Source organism: Lacerta agilis, chromosome 6, assembly GCF_009819535.1.
Source record: "Lacerta agilis isolate rLacAgi1 chromosome 6, rLacAgi1.pri, whole genome shotgun sequence".
NCBI classification, from domain to species: Eukaryota; Metazoa; Chordata; class Lepidosauria; order Squamata; family Lacertidae; genus Lacerta; species Lacerta agilis.
In genome coordinates, this window is record NC_046317.1 from 68,529,661 (window position 1) to 68,551,253 (window position 21,593).

Consider the following 21,593-nt stretch of genomic DNA (forward strand, 5'->3'; position numbering starts at 1 on the left):
CAGACAGGAGAATCTTACAGACGTTCAGCCAAGTAATTAGAAATGCTTTACATATGTGCCTATAGAAGCTGCTCAAACATGTTGAGTGCACCCCCAATCAAAGCAACAAACACCTCATTTCCACACTGCACAAGGCTGAGCTACAGCTGTTTTTGAAGATATAACATGGCAGTAAGCAAACTCTAACCAATGTTACTACTGCCTCAGTCAATTTAGGGGATCCAGCTAAGTAGGAAATTGGACTGAAAGGTCATTTCCTCAATGTGACATTCCTGAGACTATTATGTGTCTACTTTTTTCATTCCAATGGTCGAATCAGATCCTCCCCCCTTCCTTTTCTGGTAATGGGCTTTCATCCTGCCATTATGAATTTGGAGTCTGTTCCTTGAGTTACTAATTTTTTAGACTTTCATAAAGAGCAAGTAGCTTCTAAGAAGTTTTGCCACCACCACCATTTAACCTTCAACATAAAAGGAGCTTTTAAATTCAGAGTGAATCAAGCAGTACCACTGCCTTAAACATTCTCAAACATTAAGTCAGAAATGCTAAACTAGTGCCTGCAGTTATTCACAAATCTTGTTTACAGAGGCATATACATAACAAAAAAGAATAAAGCCTTTCAGTTAACTTCAGAATGAACAAAGAACTTGCTGCAAACCATTTTGAAAGCCAACATGACCCGTGCAATCACATGCAATCGTTAAAATTTTGAGTAGCTCCCTCTTTTCTCATTTAGTTAAGAAAACTCAGACAAAACAGGTTTCTTTTCAACAGTCACAGAATCCTCCCCCTGCTAGGGGGAGCCTCTTTTTCTCTAGCGGGGGGGGGGGGGGGCAGCAACCATCCCTGTTCATCCCAGTACAGTGTCTCTCCGTGGCTGTTTGCTGGTTCATGCTGGGGAAACAAAAGTGTTGGCACCAGGAGGCCATTGCCCTTGACCGGCGCCAGGTAACAGAATCCAGACCCTGCTAACAACTCTGCTAAAAAAAACCACCACATTCACAGAATCACAGAATTGTAGTATTGCAACGGACGCAATGGGAGCTCAACAGCACCCATCTTCTTAAAGAGTTAAAAGTTTTCAGAATGCTGGTCTGGTGATTTATTTATCCTCTACCACTGTAGCTTTCCTTTTGGTACTATAAACTATCAAGACATCTCTGTAAATGTCTGTGCATTTCCACACAAAGCTATCAAACCTTACTCTTGTACTCCAAAATAAAATACAAAAGAAGGTTTTTTCTTAACCTGAACATATAGGCACACAACACAAAGCAAAATGAAAAGAGGCAATGTATAGGATAGGTCTGCCTCAAGACTCAGCTTGATACATGGATAGTTAAGAAACTATGAACATAGCACCACAAAACTGTAGCTATTGAAAATGCAAGCTCACCTAAACTTGGAACTTACCAGTGTCATTCGGGATGAGAAACTAGCAAGAAAGCAACAGAAAACCTCAGCCCTATAAACAGCTACATTGCTATCTCCAAGGAGACCATCAGCAACATAATAATGAGACTACAGTGACCAACAGCTGTGATGTATCCTTTATTTTCTTTCTAAAAAGAAGAAGAAAGGAGATGGCTATTTGCTTCTTGCCTATGACTTCCCTTCCTCTTTCCACCCCATGCACACTGAAAATTATCTTCCAGTCACCTAGCTACAGAAATAAATGTAGGCATCACCCCAAAATCAGAAATAGGAATTGTACTTCATCCAGCACCTTCCACAAAGAAAAGTACATGAATGTTTCTTTTGAAACAAGTTATCACACTTAGCTATACATAGGAGCAGAGTGGTTCATTTCCAAACGGCTTTTCTTAATATCATATCAACCATTTTAAAGATTTGTTGCCAAATGCTTTTTCAGCCAGGCAACAGCATATCACAATGGTTTGCAAGCCATGGCTCTTATGCCAAGAGCTGTTCCTCCAAGACAATACATAAGGAGAAAGCAGACAGACAAGAGATTACCTACTATGTGCTCATCATACCTTCCCTCCACCCATTTAAGTGCCTTATGTTCTGTGTGACACAACACTATCTACAGTAAATGTGGCTTCACCAACCTGGTGCCTGCCATATGCTTTGAACTACAACTCTTACAGCACAGCTGGGGCTGATAAGAGTTGTAGTCCAAAACACATGGAGGGCACCAGGTTGGCAAAGACAGATCTGAATGCTAATAGATGTTTCTTGGCATTAAGATACAACCTGCTGTGCAGGAATCAAACTCTGAGCCTGGTTATACCATGGCACAGTAGTCAGAGCCCAAACATTCCATTTCTGGCACAATTCATAGATCACTTGAAGATTCTATTAATAGTTTAGACAAGAATGATATTATATGCAAGTTATATGCTTGCAGAGAACCAACATCCCAAATAACTTGACTTTTAAACAACATCCAATACAAAAAGCTTCTAGGAGATACCAATTGCTTCCATACAGGAATCTCTCCCTCTGTTTATGGATATAATGAGGGGGTGGTGGTTAGAGGCACTAAAATATTGCCAGTTTTCACAACTGTTAATAATGGAGCTTATTAAATGCAAATGAGAGATACTTTTTATGGAGACACCCTTAAATACTGTATACAAATCTAAACAGTTACTGACTGGATCATACCTTTTTCCAAAATACTACTTTTCAGTACATGTGTGCTTAATAAATATAAGGAAATCAACAGGAGATGGGTGAAGTAGAGAGACACATCTTGTTAACTAAAACCTGTATCTCCAGGAGAGTTTGAAAGATGCATTAGGAAAAACATACATCAAACTTGTTTATTGGGCATCTGCCTGCACATTACAGACATGCGCTTTGAACAGTTTTCTAGACTCTTCCCTGTAGTCACCTAAATAATTAAACACAGAGGAATGTAACATGATAAAAGTCACTAAGCAGCTTGTGAAAAGTGATTGAAAGACAAAATACTGCCAAGCATACTTTTGGAAACACAGGATATTTGGAATTCAAAAGACAAGAGGAAATATGTCGTTTTAGGGCTGGTGGAATGAGCACCATTTCATTTGGGCATTCCAATTCTTGCAGGTTTCAGAATGACATAAAACTGCTGAAATTCCATGAAGTGTCTTTGTTCCCAGCTACAACTATATGCTATCTTTTGGCCAGTCAAATGGCTGGTACATTCCAAGAAATACAAACTGGGTTCCAGATGGCTGTTGCTTAGCAGCAGCCCACATGCTTAGTTGCTCAGGGAACAGGTTCCTTGCATTCTCATTAGACAGCTGCCTACTGAAACTGCTACTCCTGTCTGGGAAGATTTCTCATACTCAGCTACAAGCTGAGACAAGGATTTCAGTTAGAGCTACAGAATATGAAGAATTCAAGAAGTTAAAAAAGGACTCCAAAGCAATCATCTAACCTCAAAATGGTTTTAAAGCTTGGACATGCATCTTATTTCATCTTACAAAGCAAAATGGAACAATGTTGCCACCAACATCTATTAAACACTCCAGATTGGAGTGTGTGTGATAGAATTTGCCTGTAACAATGCATTATTCATCCAAACAAAAAACCCAAATAGCAACATGTTTGCCGGGAGCTATAAGCACTGACGATCAAAATGTTTTCAAAATATGGGAGCGTCACCATGAGGACACTTGGAAGACAAAGCGCTCCTAGGATTATTTGGCATCAAGATTTGCTAGCTTGCATCATATATGATATTTACAATTTTCAGTGCAACTCTCAGTGCAACATAACTGTGAAATGCTTTATATCCAATGAAGGACAACTGTGTTGAAAACAACTTTTTTTCATTCCATTCCAGACTGATCCTCTAAGCATGTGGATAAAGGATGAAAGATAGACAACAGGACTTTGACTAGAGCCTCCTTCATAGAGGTGGTAACATATATGCTTTCTGAGCACAAAAGGGCAACAGCACTGAGTATTGCACACAGTTCAAAGACAAGTTAAACACCAGACAGGACTGGTTCAGTGTATTACTCACCCATAGGATTACTTAGTTAAATCACCAAGTCTAGAATTCCTTTTATTTTCTGTCATACATATGAGGTACAGGGTTAATACCTTTAAAAGTATCTTAACAATTATTTCCATAACGGGTCTTTAAACCAAGTTACTCAGTATTTGTTCAAAAACCTTTATTTGCATAAAATACCCTCAGTTCATCAACAACAGCATCTGAGTTTTTTGCATTGGTGTCCAATGAAGCACCCCATACTTAGAATTACGTGTCAAGTTTCCATGTCCCATTACACTACTGAGGATAACACAATACAGTCATAACTCGTGTTAAATACGCTCCGTGTTGCGTATGTTCGAGTTACGGACCTCCACAACCCGGAAATCCTCCACGGAGCGTGTGCGATGCGCGGGTGCGCAGAAGCGTTCTGCGCACTTCGTACATGCACAGAAGCGCAAAAACTCGTGAACTTCCAGGTTTTTCCTTTTTTGTTCGTTCGCGTTACGTACCCCAGGGTTACGTGGCGCGGCCCGGAATGGATCGCGTACGTAACACGGGGTACCACTGTACTAGGAAACCAGGTTTACAGATTTAAGACTCAGAGTGAGAAGAGAAAGGAAAACATTGCAATTTGATCTTGGATGCCTTCATGCAGTTTCCTTACCAACTAAAGTTCTCATGAAAGTTAACTTTAGGTGACAACACTACCCACAGTTACCTGGGAGTAAGCCTCATTGAACTTAAATAGGAGTTACCTCCAGGTACATAATGCATTTGATTGCAGGTGTAATCAATAAAAAGGACTCCAAAAGTGCTTAGTAGTCTTCTGCTTTTAGAGCAAATATCAAAAAAGAAATATTGCTGCTTGGTGCATTCAGTGGGTTTCTGTCCAGCCTTCAGTACAATCATTGTTCCCTTTCCCCCAACAACCTGGTGCATGCCCACTGCATGTTTGGAGGTGCATGTCTCCCCTCTACATTTTACATACTGACCACAGCAAATGCTGGTGGACACACAGTGTCCATTACAGAAGTATAAAACTAATGGAAACAAGTTATTTAGAACTACACTGGATACAACCCAAAGTTTCCAAATATAGAAAAAGTGTGGAGATAGTCTACGCCTAGCCTGAATATGATAGTATTATGGTATTTTTAATGGACAGTGCTTAAGACTAAGCTCCAGTCAATTGCCCAATGGATTTAGAGCCTGAAATTGCAGAAAGAGGGTATGTCTTACTTTTTAAGCATCAAGCAATAGGAAAAAACTGTACACTTACTTGAGATACAACTAATCCTACTATCACTCCGAATGACATCCAGCAGATTTTTAAAATATCTTCAACTGGAAGTAATACTTATGAGAGTTCTTCATGCAAGAGAAACATATCAAAGAGCTTTGCCATAGAAGTAGCATTGCAAGGTCCTTGAGAATGAAAATGAAACCCATTTGTCTGCTAATTTTACGTAGCATTTGTTCATTTTGAGAATGCAAACAAATTAAAAATACAATCCCATCCAAGAGAATACAAGTTAGAATTGAAGAGTCTTGAACTATGGATTCTTTCATAGTGTGGGAAGGCAGAGGTGGGCATGATTCATGTAAAGGGATTTTTAATCAGTTCCCACTCTGGATGGTTTTTAGAAACAGCATTCTTTTAAAAATAAAAAGAATAAGCAGGAGTTTCTTCATTTTTATTTTTTACTAGGCAAGACCATCAAAAGTGATTTCCTTTTGTTTGGGCTCACTTCCTGACTCACCTCTGATCCTTGTTTGTGAGAATTGCTAAGAGGTTGGGAACCCCAGATTAGATCAAGACCACATGGTGCAAGCTTTTAAAAAAACCCTTCTCTCCTTTGCCATTTTCCTTATCTAACTTGCTCTCCCTCTTGAAGCAAAGGTACATGTTCCTCGCCCCATCCCAGGCAAATACTAGCATGGGAGCAGGCAACTTATACTGTATTGTGAAAATAAAAGATTTAAAACCTTGCCAGTACTGCAGCCTCAATCCAATGCGGATGGGGGCTTCCCCATAGCTGCATTTTAACTTAAAACCACAGGAGAAACTGTTGATAAATGGCAACTATACTATCTCTTAATTTTCCTAGTGTGTAGATACTGTTTGTTATTGTAACTTCTTTTTTCTATTTATAATTTGTGTTTAGAAAATTCAATAAATGTGTTTGGGGAGGGAGCACAGAGGAAGTCTGATCATGGATCTCCCACTGCCTTGTGTAGTTTGGTCTTCGCAACACCTTTTCATCTTATTGAAAATGATATGAACCAATATTATTTAATAATCTTTTGAACATATGACCACGTCACACAATTTGGAATGTGGAGTTTTCCATGTTAGACTGGAATAACAGGAATGTAAAGTGATGACAGCATCAAAGTAAAATTGCTCTAAGCTCCTATGTATGCATGTGCCCCAACTATGCTAGATTCTTTCTGAAGTTGGTTCCCAGCCAAAATGTGCCAAATTCAAGTTCAAACTAGCTGAGAGGGGGGGAAACAGAGTGGTGTGATGTATGCATCACCTTGCTAAGGCACAATACCTGTTATTCTTAAGGAGGAGGTAAAGTAACACCCTGGACCCAGGGTATTTGACAGCTACTGTCTGGTTGCTGATACACCCTTTTGGGGGATAGTGACAGAGGGCAGTGACAACCCAACCCAAGTACTGTACTTGGAAGAAACCAGTTATCTGGACTCATTTCACTCCGAGTTCAGACCTGGTTTTGGAAGTGAATCAGCACTGGTTACCCTGACAGGCACAAGGTAGTGCAACTCTGGCATTTTGCTTGAGCTCTCAGTAGCTTTTGATAATGTAGTCACTGTATCATACTGGACTTGCTTAGTGGGTTGGAAGTAGGAAACACTGTTACAGTGGTTCTGCTCCTACTTGCAGGGTTGGTATCAGTAGCACTGGATGATTGTACCTTGGCAGCTCGGCTATGGAGTAAAGCAGAGTGCCATCTAATCTTCAGTGCTGTTTAGCATCCATATGAAACTGCTAGAAGCAGCCATTAGAGGATTTGAAGCACAACATCATATAGTGATAATACTCAGCTTGATTTCTCCATCTGAATCAGGCATGGCCATACAAGTTCTGGATCGGTGTCTGGATGTGGACTGGTGTTTCGGCACAGCAATGGGCTGGATAAGGGTCAATAAGCTGACGTTGAATACTGGCAAGGGTTCTGAAGGAGTAGGTATGTAGTCTGGGGGTGCTACTGGAACCATTTTTGACTAGGAAAGCCCAAGTGGCTGTAGTGGATAAAAGCATATTTTACCACCTTAGTGAACTATGCATACACAACCTCAAGACTTGATTACTATAATGCATTTTATGTGAGGCTGCCCTTAAGCTTAGTCCAGGAGCTGCTGTTAGTACAGAATGTAGCTACAGTACTAGGTTGTCAAGTGGAACTAGGTTGTCTATTAAAAGAGCTACACTGGCTTCCAATTTGCTAACGGGCCAGGTTTAAGGTTTGGTATCAACCTACAAAGCCCTAAATAATTTGGGACTAGGAATCCAAAGGAACATCTTCTGTACAGACCTTCCTGGTCATTAGGGCCATCTGCTGAGATCTTCATGGTTATGTGGAAGCTCACCTTGCAGCAACCAGGAAGAGGGGTTTTTCTGTGCATTGACAGTGCATGCTGAAACTATATCTCTTTACTGAAGGCTTTGCTGGCTATTGACAGCAGTCATTTGTCATAACTTTTATGTTATATTTTGAACTGCCTACTAAAACTTTCAAGTTTATTTTGCTGTTATTGTATTTTAATGGATTTTATTGTAAGCTGCCATGAGATGTTTTTATGATATGTGGTATGCAAATAGATTAATAGATGCAAGGTCAGAAGAAGGGAATGTCCTGATGTCAGCTTCTTGGGCTCTTCATCAGATGCCCCCCACACATCCAGAAGTACAGGAAGACACCTGGTCAGATCGGAGACTTTAACTCCCAAGACACTTCTGCAGGGACCCTGGGAAGCCAGCTGTGGATGTTATACAACCCATGACATCTCCCAACCCTTCTGTGATCTATATGGATAGGAAGAAAACCTGCACAGGATGAAGAATCTGGTACATGTAGGGTGGGTAGATTTGATGCACTGCACCAGTGTCACAGACCCCTAAGACAACCATGGATGCAGTTTATTTAAATTCCTTCTAGCTCTCTAATAAAAGGGTATTAATAGGCCAATTATTCCCTATAACTCACTTTTCTAGCTTCATTACCCAAGACTGAAAAAATGCATAAGCCAGTTTTTACAACCACACTAGCTCATTCTTTACGACATGCAGCAAGTCAAATCACATTAGCATCTGTGACCTCATGACATTACACAGGTCTTGGCAGAGAGTCCAATTCATCATGTGAGTAAACATGACGGCTGCAGACTCTGAGATACTTATACAAGGATTGTTGAAAGGAAGCAAATCGGAAGTGCTTCTACTGTGTCCTACGCTCTTCAACAAGTGAAAATGAAAACTTGGAAGAGCTCAGCAAGTCTGCTACTAGTCTGTACAGAGGCCAAAGTCAATCACGTATCAAATGCTGCCACTGGAACTCAGCCTAACAGATATTTAAGACAGTGCACAAACAAATGTTTGTTAACAGAGCTTCAGTCAATAAACAACGGCTGAAGGTTTTTGAGCTTCTGCCACCTTCAGTAAGCATAGCCACAAAAATAGGGGACATCTAATATTTGCCAAAGTGTGTAAGGCCTCCACCCAGCCTAAAGTGTGTAAGTGCCTCCACCCAGCCCAAATTCCAGAGTTTGGAAACAGAACTGCAACTTGGCTAGATACCATATTTAATTCCATTGAACCCACTGAACCATTTCTGCAATTTTGCAAAACCAGTCTAAAATGAGAAAAAGCTTAGATGCAGAACCAGACATCTCCTGTTCTACACATTCAATAATACCACAAGTCTGTGAAGTGACATCACGAACTGTTTCTGTAGCAACTGTCTCCGACAGAACTGAATCAGTCAAACAGGAGGTGGCCAATTAGAGAGCAGTAGAACAGGCTTTATGGGCACACAAAGACTTTGTAACTGACAAAAATAGGAAAGCAAATTATAGAACATACAAATAACTTAATGAGCTCAATCTAATGGGTTTCAGGAATGCCTGCTATATTTAGATCTGCCCAACTGTATCTTTAAAAGCAAAACAAAAACAGTGTTCCATAATGGAAATGGTAACAGCTTTAAAATACATTACTAGTTCCTGTAAGCTCACTTTCTCTCTCTCTCTCTGTGTACACACTCTATACACACACACACACATATATACACACAAAGAATAAATGGAAATCTTTATAGTCTTTGTGGGGGAAAATCCCCTGGCTAGGAGAGCAAGGAACAACCTCATTTTCTATGAATTCTGATTACAAAGAATTTTTTTAAATTAAAAACTACATACTTCCTAAATTCATTTCCTTGGGTTTTTTGGGAGGGGGGTGAGGAGGGAAGGGAACAATACCAATATATTAATCAGTGTCGTTCTATGCCAAGCGAGTGAGCAAATAGCAGGTCCAAGCATTTCAAAGCATGAGAATAGAAATTAAAGTAGTATTTTCTGGTGCACAAGAGTTGCCTGGCACAGTGTCCTCTTTATAGCTACAGGCTGGGACCTACAAGGCAGAGAAAAAGCCACAGCAGTAGAACAGTAGGATGCTCCACAGCATGGGTAGGCAAACTAAGGCCCGGGGGCCAATCCGGCCCAATCCCCTTCTAAATCCGGCCCATGGACGGTCCGGTAATCAGCGTGTTTTTACATGAGTAGACTGTCCTTTTATTTAAAATGCATCTCTGGGTTATTTGTGGGGCATAGAAATTCGTTCAGCCCCCCCCCCCCAATATACTCCGGCACCCCACAAGGTCTGAGGGACAGTGGACCTGCCCCCTGCTGAAAAAGATTGCTGGCCCCTGCTCCAAAGGATTGGAGAAGGGCTGAGTGGGAGAAGACGAATAGTGATTGGAATGTGCTGCTCAGGTGAGCTGATGATGAGCCAGGCATAGGCCCCTAAATCCGGATTCTGATATGCAGCTCTTAAGCTTAAGAATCTGGGGAACCATAACAAAAATCAACCCATAATAAAATACCCAACAAGAACATGATCCCCAAGATATACTACTGAAATAGTTTTGGGGGAGGCAGAATAAAGAGGTAGACTGAACCAATGGGCTGCGCTATCATAATTTATACCACACTGACTTTCCTCAAATCCACAAACTCTGTCTTTAGTAGATGAGATTGCTTAAACTACGGTACTCTGTGTTCCACGGACACATGCAGGTGAGCAAAGCGTTTTTGGGGGTGGTAATGTCCTTAAAAGCAACAACACAACAGACAGACTTCAATAGTATCGCAGCACCTCAAAAGTGTCACCAGCGAAGGCTTCTGATGAAATGCTAAAGCCTTCTAAAGCTGAGAAACACCGTGCAAATCTTATTTTATACTAAAAGTGTGTATTGAATGAGAAAGTTCACCCTCAAGAACCCAAGATCCAGTAGAGAAAAGACAGAAACAGGACTATGCTCCTGTTTAGTTTTAGTAGCTCTAGCCAAAAGCTATACCTCACAACAAGTAATTAGGATGTTAAGACCTCAGGGTGGAGTAGCAACTTTGCAGTTGCAAAATTAAGTGGTGCTGTGCAGGGTTGGGCAAGGAAAAATCCCACTTCATGTATTGGCTACAAAGGACATACTTTGCAGCTAAAATTCAAGTTCATACAACCCTAATTTCAGATTGTCTGGAAGTTTAGCTCACATAACTGTAGGCTCTCACTTACTTCAGTTCTCAAGAGCTCTGGACTACAAGGCAGACTTATTTTAACAGCATCAAACATACCTGAAAGTATCTGCAGGAAAGGGTTATGGGTATGAGAAATCCCATTAAGAATAGCGTTGGTCTACATAAGAAATTTATTTTGAATTACAACCTAAACTTTGGAGACAACATCCTGTAGTACAGAAGTTTCACAGTGCAATGGGGAGCAGTTAAGGAAGTGTATAAAAGTAACAGAAGAAAAGCTGGAGTGAATTAATGCAAAAGGCACAGTGTTAATGCTCCTTTTATGAGCCTATGACTTTTTTGTCCTATCCAATGATGAGAAGGAAGAAAGAACTGAAGGAATACAGAAACACTTACCTTATTTAATGATCTGTTCACAGACACTCAATCAAAGGGAGTGTAGCTAGAAATAGAAACTGCAGAAGAAAGCAGCCTCCATACCTGAGACTGACAAAAATTACTTAAAAGCAAACTCAGCCGTCATAAAGGACTAGCCCAGTTCTGTCTTTGGACTCAAAAATATACCTCAAAGTTTGTGCTAATGAATAGAGACACTACTGCATGCAGTTATTTCACTAGAAATCATGACTTCAGTATAAAGAACAAGACAGTTTGAACCACATTTGAGATAACATGAAATTCAGTAGGCATTAAACACAAAGTATATTAACAACTGACAGCACTGTGGTCAGTAAACACCCATGATGAACTGAGTTCAAAGGTGTTTTATCCCCACGCTCTACATGATGAATTCAAGAAGCACATAACATCTCATTCTGTAATGCATCCTGTAACGGAACCTAAGCAAATATAACTGAAATAGCCATGTATTCTTCCTTGCTCACCCCTGCTTTTGCTTCCCCCATGTGGAACGAGATCTAGCTCCAGGGGCAGGGACCTGTCCTCTGACTTGCTGTCAAGTGCCATGTATACCAAAGGAGAGGTAAGACAGGGGTGCAATCTGAAGCACACTTCACTGAAAGTGCACCCCACTGAACACAGGAGCAAGCACAAAGTGTTGGAATGAGTAAGGTACTGCTGCATAGATATATGCAACTGAAATGCCTGCCTCCTTCCACTGCCACCTATACAAAAGAAAAGCTATATTTATTTAAGTAAATTCTGTACTTACAAACTGCAAGGGGGGGGGGAGCTCATGTAAAAGGCAAACTTAGATGTATCCCAGATGTATCCCAGAACTCAGAAGCAGCTAAATACTGACAGTTACCTAAATACCAAGTTGGCAAGACTGCTTGAAGCAGCTAGTTTAAAGATGGGGACACAGGATCAAAGAACACAAAAATCTTCTTGAAATAATATAGAGCTACTGTAGGTTGAAGTTTGACTCATAATGTACATGCAACATATGTTTGGCAGGTAATCACTAACCAGTAGCGTGAGTCAACTTTCCCTTTAAATTGTCTCAGTATCGTAAGACTGGAAATGATGAAGGAGTATGCTAGAGGGATGGAGTTTGATTTTAGCCCAGTTTTTGCTAACCTAGTACCCTTCAGATGATTTAGACTACAACTCCCATCAACCCCAGCCAGCACATGCACTACTAATACTCTAGAGATGGAGCAGATGATTGCTTTCACTTTTTTGCTTTCAGTTTTTGACACAGCCACAACCCTTGGGAGTCAAGCTCCTTTCACTCCTCCTAAGCTACCACACTTATTAAGAACACACGGTTAGCTCACCAGTACAATAATTACATTGCAACACAGAGACACCATTAAAACACACCCTCTCCAAAACATTAAAAGCCTGAAAATGGCAAACTAGGAAAGTGACTTTACAGGTTTCTGAAGAATAAAAACAGAATTCTATATGCAATCATTTAAAGCTTAAAATGACACGTCAAAACTAGCAATTCTGAAATATTTTCACTTAAAAAAGGCAGTCCTATATTGTTAAATAAGATCTTCCCCCCTCCCCCATCTTATAGGGGCTGTGGCTACAGTTTAAAGGTATCCTAATAACAGCAGCAGCGACCAAGAAATGCCATTACTCTCCTGTTGTCTACCCCGGAAGTTTGTTTTTATTAATTATAATTATATACCCTCCCGTCAATACACATCCCTTGGGAGCCGATCACCAAAATTAAACCTAATTAAAAATCAAAAGTGACAGCTTCATGAGAGAGAGAAAGAAAACAAACCCCAACATACCCAAACGACCTCATTTCCCCTTCCACAAAGGCAGCCCAAAACAGTCCAGACGCAGCTACAGCGGCCACTTCCAACTACCGGGTGGCGGAATTTAAAAGGCCCCACTCCCAAATTTCTCTCACAACCCGCGTGCTCCTTCTTACCCTTGTGGGATTGAAGCCCAGAGTGGCGCTTTCCGGCTGAGAAGTTTCCATGGAGAGAGAGAGAGACAGAGAGGAGAGGGGGGCAGGGTGGCCTTGCCTGGCTGCCCGCCGGCCCACGGGTGGCAAAGAGAGGCAGAGAGGCAGGGCAGGCACCGCACCGCACCGCCAGAGGCTGGGGAGAAACTTTCCTTCGCCCTCCCCTGTTGAGTCAGACGCGCCGCCTCACCCCAAGGAGGGACAGAGGGAGGCGCTGCTCACAAGCGCCCTTCCTCCCCCCCATTCACCTCCGGCGGCCTCTACGCTCGCTTCCCCGACGCGCCCCGCCCGGGCCCTGCCTCCCTCAGCAGGCGCCGAGGCGCTACGCCGGGGAGGCCTGGCTGGAATTGGTACCGGGGCCGGCCGCGAGCCCTGCGTTGGCAAGGCGGGAAGCCCCGTTTCTCCGCGGGACACAAACGCCTACCTCGCCGCCGCTGCTTCGCGGCCTTGCTGTAAAGCCGCCCCTCAGCCCCTCCGAGTCCGGGGCTGCCGGGATCCGGGGCAAGGCCTGCGATGGCGGGACGCGGGTTCGAGGCGCCTCGCGGTTGGGGCCCAGTCAGAGAGCAGCTTCACGCTTCCGACCCACGAGTGGGTGGGGAAGCGATGAGGGACTCCACGGAGGGTTTTCCCCCCTGACCGCCTCTTCGGAGTGCGGTGGGAACGCTGCCATTCAGGCCTTTAATTACCCAATCTATGGCCTTTAAAACTCGGGGGGGGGTGGGGTTTACTGTTTTTGTTTGTTGCTATGGTTTGCATTTTCGTTTAATTATATTGTCTACCGCCCTATGATCCTCGGAGAAAGGCTAGTATGAAAATTTAAGGATTCTGTCCCAGCAGAATCTGTTTCACTGCTGGTGAGAAAGAAGGTAGGGGTCAGCATCTACTAGTAGGTCTCTGGCCAATCTACAGTTAAGATCACCAAGGATTTCTGACTTCCATTTTTTAATTTTTATTTTTACTGTTTTTGCCCTCCAAATAGGCTGCCAGAATGAAGAAAGCTTGGGGGCGGGCGGGGCACCAGGAATGGCGTTTTGCTTCTGAAATTGAATTCCTGGGCCGAAATGTATATGCTCAAAAATAATAATTTATTATTTGTACGTCACCCATCTGGCTGGGTTTTCCCAGCCACTCTGGCGGCTTCCAACAAAGATCAAAATACATTAAAATGTCACACATTAAAAACTTCCCTAAACAGGGCTGCCTTCAGATGTTTTCTAAAAAGTCCTTAGTAGTTTTGACCTTGTTTCCAGCTGACTGGCCTCAAGGTGGCAAGGGGAGGGGGTGTTGATCCCACCTTCATACACTCCTGGATTAGGGGGTAGGCCCTGCTGCAGTATCCCATTTCTGGCAGACCTAGTGGTTACTGGGATTTCCCAAAAATCCTGAGCCAGGCGGACCTTCATTGATCCTGCATTTAAGATGCATTTACTGCTATCATGCATTTACTGCTCATTGTTTGCTATCCTGGACTTCTTTGGGAGGAAGAGTGGGATATAAATTAAATAATAATACTATGACTTACATGTTTAAAACCTAATCTACACATGCAGAATGAGATGTTAAATTAGAATGCCACCACAGGCTTTTGAACAGTCCTGTGCAAAAAACCCAACAGGCAAGCGATTCCAACTAGGTCCTATTGCTTTCTGACAGAGCAATTCAAACCCCATCTGGGCAAAGGCGGGGTGTGATGAAGCAGCAATCACCACTGCAACTGCAGCCTTGTTCATTGCTTACACCTCCTGGGGCAGAAGGTGGAAAGACAGGCAGAGTGATCACGCCTGATGCCATCATATTATGCCAGTTGGAATGGCTCCAGTGGATTTTAGTCTGTTCAGTCCTTCCCTGCTGCCACAGCACCCTATTTTAAAGCTTTCCAAGTGATTTCCTGCACTTTCAGTAGGCAGAATGGAGTGCTCCAGGCCAGCAGACTGACACAAGTCAGGAGACTGACACCAGCTTTTCTGGTCTCCGCACCATCCAGCACCCACCTCCCAGTGCAGCAGATCAGGAGTTTGGACTGTACCCTAAGTTTGTAATGCAACTGGTGGTGCAAGAGTTTTAGTTTTAAGTAGATACTGCATGTCAACCCACTCCTGTCATAAGATAGTTACTATTCCTTCACCACTGACAATATCCTGAACCTCATCCCTACTTGAATTTTGACACTTAGTATTTTAAGTTTGCTTTAGCACATGTGTACCCTGCCTTTCCTTCAAGGTACTCAGGGTAGTGTATGGGGGCTTATTCCATTTTATCATCATCTGCAAGGAAGGCTTTATTTATTTGACAGATTTTTATTGTACCCTTTCTCTAAAATGGAGCATAGGCAACTTACAGCAATAATAAAATACCATATTCAAAAGAAAGTAATACTTAAATAAAAACAATAAACACCTGTGATAAAACTGTAGAACCTCACCACAAATACTACTTCAACATCTGAATGCCTGGACAAGTTCAACTCTTTTTACTTATTTATTTTTTGCAGTGGTTGAATATCAAATGCCATTTAGGAGGGAATTTCAGAGGTGAAGGGCCACCACTAAAGAAGCCCTGCCTTATGTCACTTGTCTTTTCAAATAACAGTCATTTACTCAACACCACCCAAGAGAGGACAGTTTTCTCAGATGTCTTGGTCCAAGACCAACATAAGCCATACAGATTCCCCAATGAACTGAATAAGCCAAGTAGGCCGTGGTTAATCCTTTGTAGTGCTGCTGTGCAGTCCAAACAAGCTGGTATTTTTAATTCCAAAAGTAAGTACAGTGGTACCTCGGGTTGCAGACACGATCCGTTCTGGGGTGCTGTTCGCACCCTGAAAAGTGCAACTCGAGTAGCGATATCGTGCATGCGCCAAAGCACAATATTGCACTTCTGCGCATGTGCGAACTGTGCAGAACGCTTCTGCGCATGTGGCGAAACCCAGAAGTAAACACTTTCAGGTGTGCCACGTTTGGAACCTGAAAAAATGCAACCCGCAGCTATCGTAACCCGAGGTATGACTGTAGTAAGGCATTTGCAAGCCTCAATTTTGAAAGTATTTGAGAGAATAGCTTGACAGGCAAAAGCACAGCTGCTACATTCTTGTTCACTGCTGTCATTAGGGTACCTTATGGATACCTAGAATCTTTAAAGCATTTGTTTCATAAGGATTTTAAACAAGCTAGTAATAAATCAAAACAGGGTGTTACATTTTGACTACAGGGTTGTTTCTAGAGCCTTAAAAGGACTTGAGGCAGGAACATGACACACATTTACATACAAGTTTGCTAATGCAAATGTATAGTGCAAATTAGGCTGACTCAGAGGGAAAGCTGCCCTGTAAGTCAATTTAAATAAGAAATAAAGGGGAGACATGGGGACAGATGGACACCTGATCTAGGGTCTGGTGCAAAAGATCCAGGGCCCAGCCCACCCTCCCAACACCTTTGCTTCACCACTGTATTTTGTATAAATAATGAGATCCCGAAAAGTCATTATATCCAGAAGGAACAGATGGGAAAATAAGAGACAATGTTTAAGGTGCAGCACCTTTTAGATGCGTCACATTTTAGGGCAAATTGGACAGGTGTCTTCTACACAAACAAACCTGAAACCTACTTCATTATCTCAGTCAGAGCATATTGTGACTAGGGCTGGGCAATGTTAGATTTTCAACATCGTGGTGTATCACCAGCTAGACATTGTGGTTTGGCAATATACCATGATGTTGAAACAAAATGCATTGGCCCCAGCCAGCTAGAGGCTGGGTGAAACTGCTGCAGCTCTCGACGCTGGAGTTGGGACCTTTTCACCTCAGTGCCTTGCAGGCTAGGGCCAATGCAGCTGGGCTAGGCCACTGCTCAGCTGAGGGGCGGGAGGGCTGGATGAAGTTGTGCTGCTAGCCGACGGACACAGGAGTGTGGCCATTTCATCAGTGATATACCGCTGAGTGAAACCAACATTGCGGTTCGCTCCTCACACCAGTCCTGGGTGATATATCGATATACTGCCCAGGCCTAATTGTGACCTACGGCAAACTAAGTACTTAGTAATTAGGCTGTGCTCCACTTGTTTCTAGACACGAGTGCTTTTTAAGTTCAAGCATTATTCATGCAGAATGGAGGAAATTTATATCACCACTGTGAATATGGCACCTGCCACCATGTGGAATGCTGGGGCAGTGTACAGTATAAAAGCTTGTTTTGAAGGTACGCAATTTTTACAGCCCATTCATAGTTAATAGAACTTAAGAGAACCAGAGTGACACCTACTGTACAATGGTTGGGTTGTAAGCAGAGGCTGCAACAAAAGGCTTTTAGCAAATCGAGTTTCTAGTAGGCATATTGGAGCAGCATCAATAGGCATTCTATAGTACATAATACCTACTATTAGCTGTGGAAATAATGAAATGTTTAATTTCCATGTTCCAGGTCTAGGTTTCCAGCTAAAATAAGAGTCCAGTGCCATAAAGGTCTCCGTCCACTCTACTTGCTTACTGTACCATGTTTGTATTTGCTGATGCAACAAGCAGCAGTAGTCATTGTAGACAAGTCTTCTACAGCACACTCCTATACATGTCTAATAGTAAGTTCCCTTGATTTCACTGCGGCTTACTCCCAGGTAAGGAGATAAGAGTGATGCCTTTATCTGCCATTTGGCAGATGACGTTGTTGTTGTTGGCATCTGTCTGTCTTGAGAGACAATGGAGTGTGCCTCCAAGGCACTGAAGTGACCACAATTATATTCATACTATTTAGCCTTTTGAAACTCAAAAGCAGGGTGCCTGATGATGTCTTTAAAAAAAGGAATCTGATTTTTATTACATTTCCATTATAGCAAATGGGGAAAAATCTGGCTAACAACAAGATCCAAATATATTAAAAAAACAAGCTAAAGTCCAAAATTTATCATCTCAAACTGAAACCATGACCCTTTTCACAGTCATAGAATTGTAGAGTTGAAAGTGACTATGTGGGTTATCTAGTCCAACCCCTGCAATTCACGAATATTTTGGCCAATGTTGAATCCACAACCCTGAGATGCGACTCCTATGCTCAACCAACTGAGCTATAGCTATATCCTACAAAGTGAGTTAATGCCTGACTTTTGTGTGTGTAAGAGAAGAAAGGAGAAATCTGACTTTTCAAGATCCTTAATAAAGGATATAATGAACCATGCATTTATTGTGGGCTTCCTACTAGAAGGAAGTGCTGTTCCTTCCTGTGCAAGCACTTCTGGACTACATGCTGAAGCTCTTCCCAATCCCAGCATTAGCCCAGCTTTTAAACAAGAAACACTGGCGTGGAGAGGAGCCAGTGTGGACTCCTCCCATAGACTAGACTAGAGCATTATGCTGTGGCTCAGGGAGCAGCAGCACTGTTTTTGCAGTGTACTGTACAGACTTCCAAGCAGAAATCAGCTACATGGTAGCCTCCCTTTGCTATGAAGAAACAGGTATAACTATAATATTAAAGGCATATAGGCTGCATTATCAAAGCTTTTGCATAACAGGTAGTTTTTGCATACCAGTGATGGGTGTAATCAACTCGCACTTTCTCACACAGGCCAACAACTGTGACCCCTCCTCAGCTGGTATATGCAGCCACCAGAGAAGGGAAGTCATCACATGCTCTCTGCTCACCAAATGATATGAGGGGGCAGGATGTATCCCCCTCAGGACAGTGGCTCCACCTTCTCCAGCACAGTGTCTACTTCAATATATTAGGTTGGAGGCAGGGGAGAATAATTTGCCGGGGGGGGGGGGCAGATCAGGCCCCAGAACTGTGCAGGTACCTATACCTGCTCTATTTAGCTGTAAAATATATTTTAATCATTACCACGATCAATGTAGGCATATATGTTTAGGAAGTATGTTAATTTTACAATGTGAAGCATGAAATAAATTGTCCCTTGTTTTTAGTTTTGTTTTGCAATCCACTCATCATATAGTATGAAGTTGTTGGGTTTATTTTCCTGCGCAGGCTGAGAAAGTCTGCTCTTTCTGTCTCTTGTTCACTCCTCTTTCCCCCAACCAAAATCAATCTGTCTGGAGTGACTTCTTTCGCTATCTTTCTAGTGACATAAAACGAACTGACAGGCTTAGCCCAGAGTGTGCCAGCAGGGTTATAAGTGTAACTGCTCTTGTATGCACGGCTTGATATGAAGAAACGGCAACAGGGCAGGCCAAGGCACTTTGACTGACATAGGTACAGCAATTCCTCCTCCTGCTTCACAGCACGGACCACGGCAAGACTCCACAAATCAAAGCCCATTACTGCTTCATTGCTGCAGCACATCAGAGGGCAAACTTGAAAGCTAGCTTGCAGGAGAACAGAAGTTCTCTCAGGTTATTCCTCCTGATAAAAGACACTGAATTATTTAGCATGCATTATGGAAAAATTAAGAAACAGAGCTGCAGTATGAAAGATCAAGGCAGTTTCAGAAGCACTTATCCCAGGCAACCAAACCTACTCATGGCTACAACACACTTTTTTTTTACCTTGAGGGAAAGTTATGAGTACTTAATACAGTTGCTTTCTTCAGACTGCATTGTCAGTGGCATTACATACTTCTAGTATTTTTTTGGGGGGGGTCAATCACCCAGAGAGAGTGGGGCAGCCTAACTAGAAGACTGTAGGGCAATAACATGCCACCCACCCACCCTGTAACTTAAGCATCACAGAATCCAAGAAGAGTGCACGTTTGCAAGTTACTCTCTCCAGTTGCACCCTCCTTAAGGGTTTTGCCTGACTGCAATATGTCTTTAAACTCCTTAGATGGAAAGTAGCTAGTGTTCAAAATCAATTGCTCTACCTACTTTTGCCCTTGGACCCATCCGACACTGGCATATTCCCCCTTCAGGGAATATTCATGTGATCCATATGCGTTACAGTAAGTAGTTAGGAGCTGGGTTATTTGCCCTTCCCTGCATGGTTGCACAGGGATTCTGTCCCTTTCAGGATACATTTGATGTCTGGATTTATCTTTTAAACAAATGCCAATCACCACCCTAGAACCTTTAATCCAAATTTCCCTAAGATTACTGTAAATGCTGCTGCTATTTTAAAGTTTATTTTCCATTTTTTCTTAAAGAAACGTTGCAAATCTAGCAATAATAGTTAGCCCCATGTTATTGGCTTTCATCACGACCAGTTTTCTTGCAACAAGGCTGGTTTTGCCTTTTGAAAGGCTTCTATTTTCTCCGTTGTTTTCATACTTTCAAGCCCAGTATTACTAACTCAATCAAAACACACCTCCAACTTTGAATCCCAAGCAGTTCTAGTTTGCAAGATCTGCTGTCCTTCCTCCCCAAGAGACTACTGTTGCACACCCTACTACACTCCCATTTAAATAGGACTGCAGATTGATTTAATATGCTGCTCATCAGAGACAAAGTGCCCATCATTCATTAAAAATGCATGACTAGTGGATCAGGCAAAATTCCCAGTCTCCTCGTTAACCAGCACATTTACAAACACTGTTTAAGAACACATTTAAACAAACGGAAATTAATGGCACATAATGTTTTCTGCCACATAGCAGTGGTGTCAATATCAGCACAATCCACAATTTTTAGGTAAACCACTCCTTCAGTACTCCAGCTAGAAAGGTTTTTATGCAGCTAATCGAAGTTGGGGGGACGCGGGTGGCACTGTGGGTTAAACCACAGAGCCTAGGGCTTGCTGATCAGAAGGTTGGCAGTTTGAATCCCAGTGATGGGGTGAGCTCGGTCCCAGCTCCTGCCCACCTGGCAGTTTGAAAGCACATCAAAGTGCAAGTAGATAAATACCCTGTAGTTACCGCTCTGGCAGGAAGGTAAACGGCGTTTCCGTGCGCTGCTCTGGTTTGCCAGAAGCGGCTTAGTCATGCTGGCCACATGACCTGGAAGTTGTACGCCGCCTCCCTCAGCCTGTAATGCGAGATGAGCGCCGTAACCCCAGAGTTGGACACGACTGGACCTAATGGTCAGGGGTCCCTTTACCTTTTTAATTGAAGTTGGAGACCCCAATCATTGTGCCTTGAAAAACCATCTTTGCTTCGTCCTCTTTCCAGACAGCAAGTCTGTTTTCAGAGAAAGATTCCAGCAAGGTTTTCTTTTTCCTTTTCTTTTTTGCTTCTTAGAAATTGCTTTTGTAGGCAAATTCACCAAATATCTTCATGACCAAATGTGGACTTATGAAACAAGGCCACACACTGTCTAAACTTCATCCATTCAGCTCACATATTTGCAGCGATTTGCACCGCACTGAATCCAATTATGCTGCTTCAGCCCATGGAAGCAAAAAAATAAAAATAAAAAAATGCTAAGCTGAAGACATGAAGAACAGAAGTGGGAGGGACAACAACCAGAAGAAGTCCTTCTGCAGTTTGGTTCAAAAATGTTGCCTCTGGGAACAGGAATGTGTGAACCGTCATTAAAAGATTTATTCAGCACTATGTCACAGCCACATGGAATGCCTCCCTTTTTTTTTCTTTCTAACA

At 42.4% G+C, this 21,593-nt stretch overlaps 1 protein-coding gene across 5 annotated transcripts in view; it reads right to left on the reverse strand.

Moving 5' to 3' along the window:
• Window positions 1–21,593, reverse strand: part of DLGAP4 (DLG associated protein 4) — a 125,269-nt gene that overhangs the window by 25,128 nt on the left and 78,548 nt on the right. The window contains exon 1 of one of the 5 annotated variants that reach the window (XM_033153326.1): window positions 18,639–18,751. The exons of the other annotated variants lie outside the window; for them this stretch is intronic. Within the exon in view, the coding sequence (XP_033009217.1) occupies window positions 18,639–18,735 (97 nt within the window). The 5' untranslated portion in view covers window positions 18,736–18,751. Of the gene's footprint in view, window positions 1–18,638; window positions 18,752–21,593 lie in introns of those variants that run through there. 5 annotated transcript variants of the gene reach the window in all.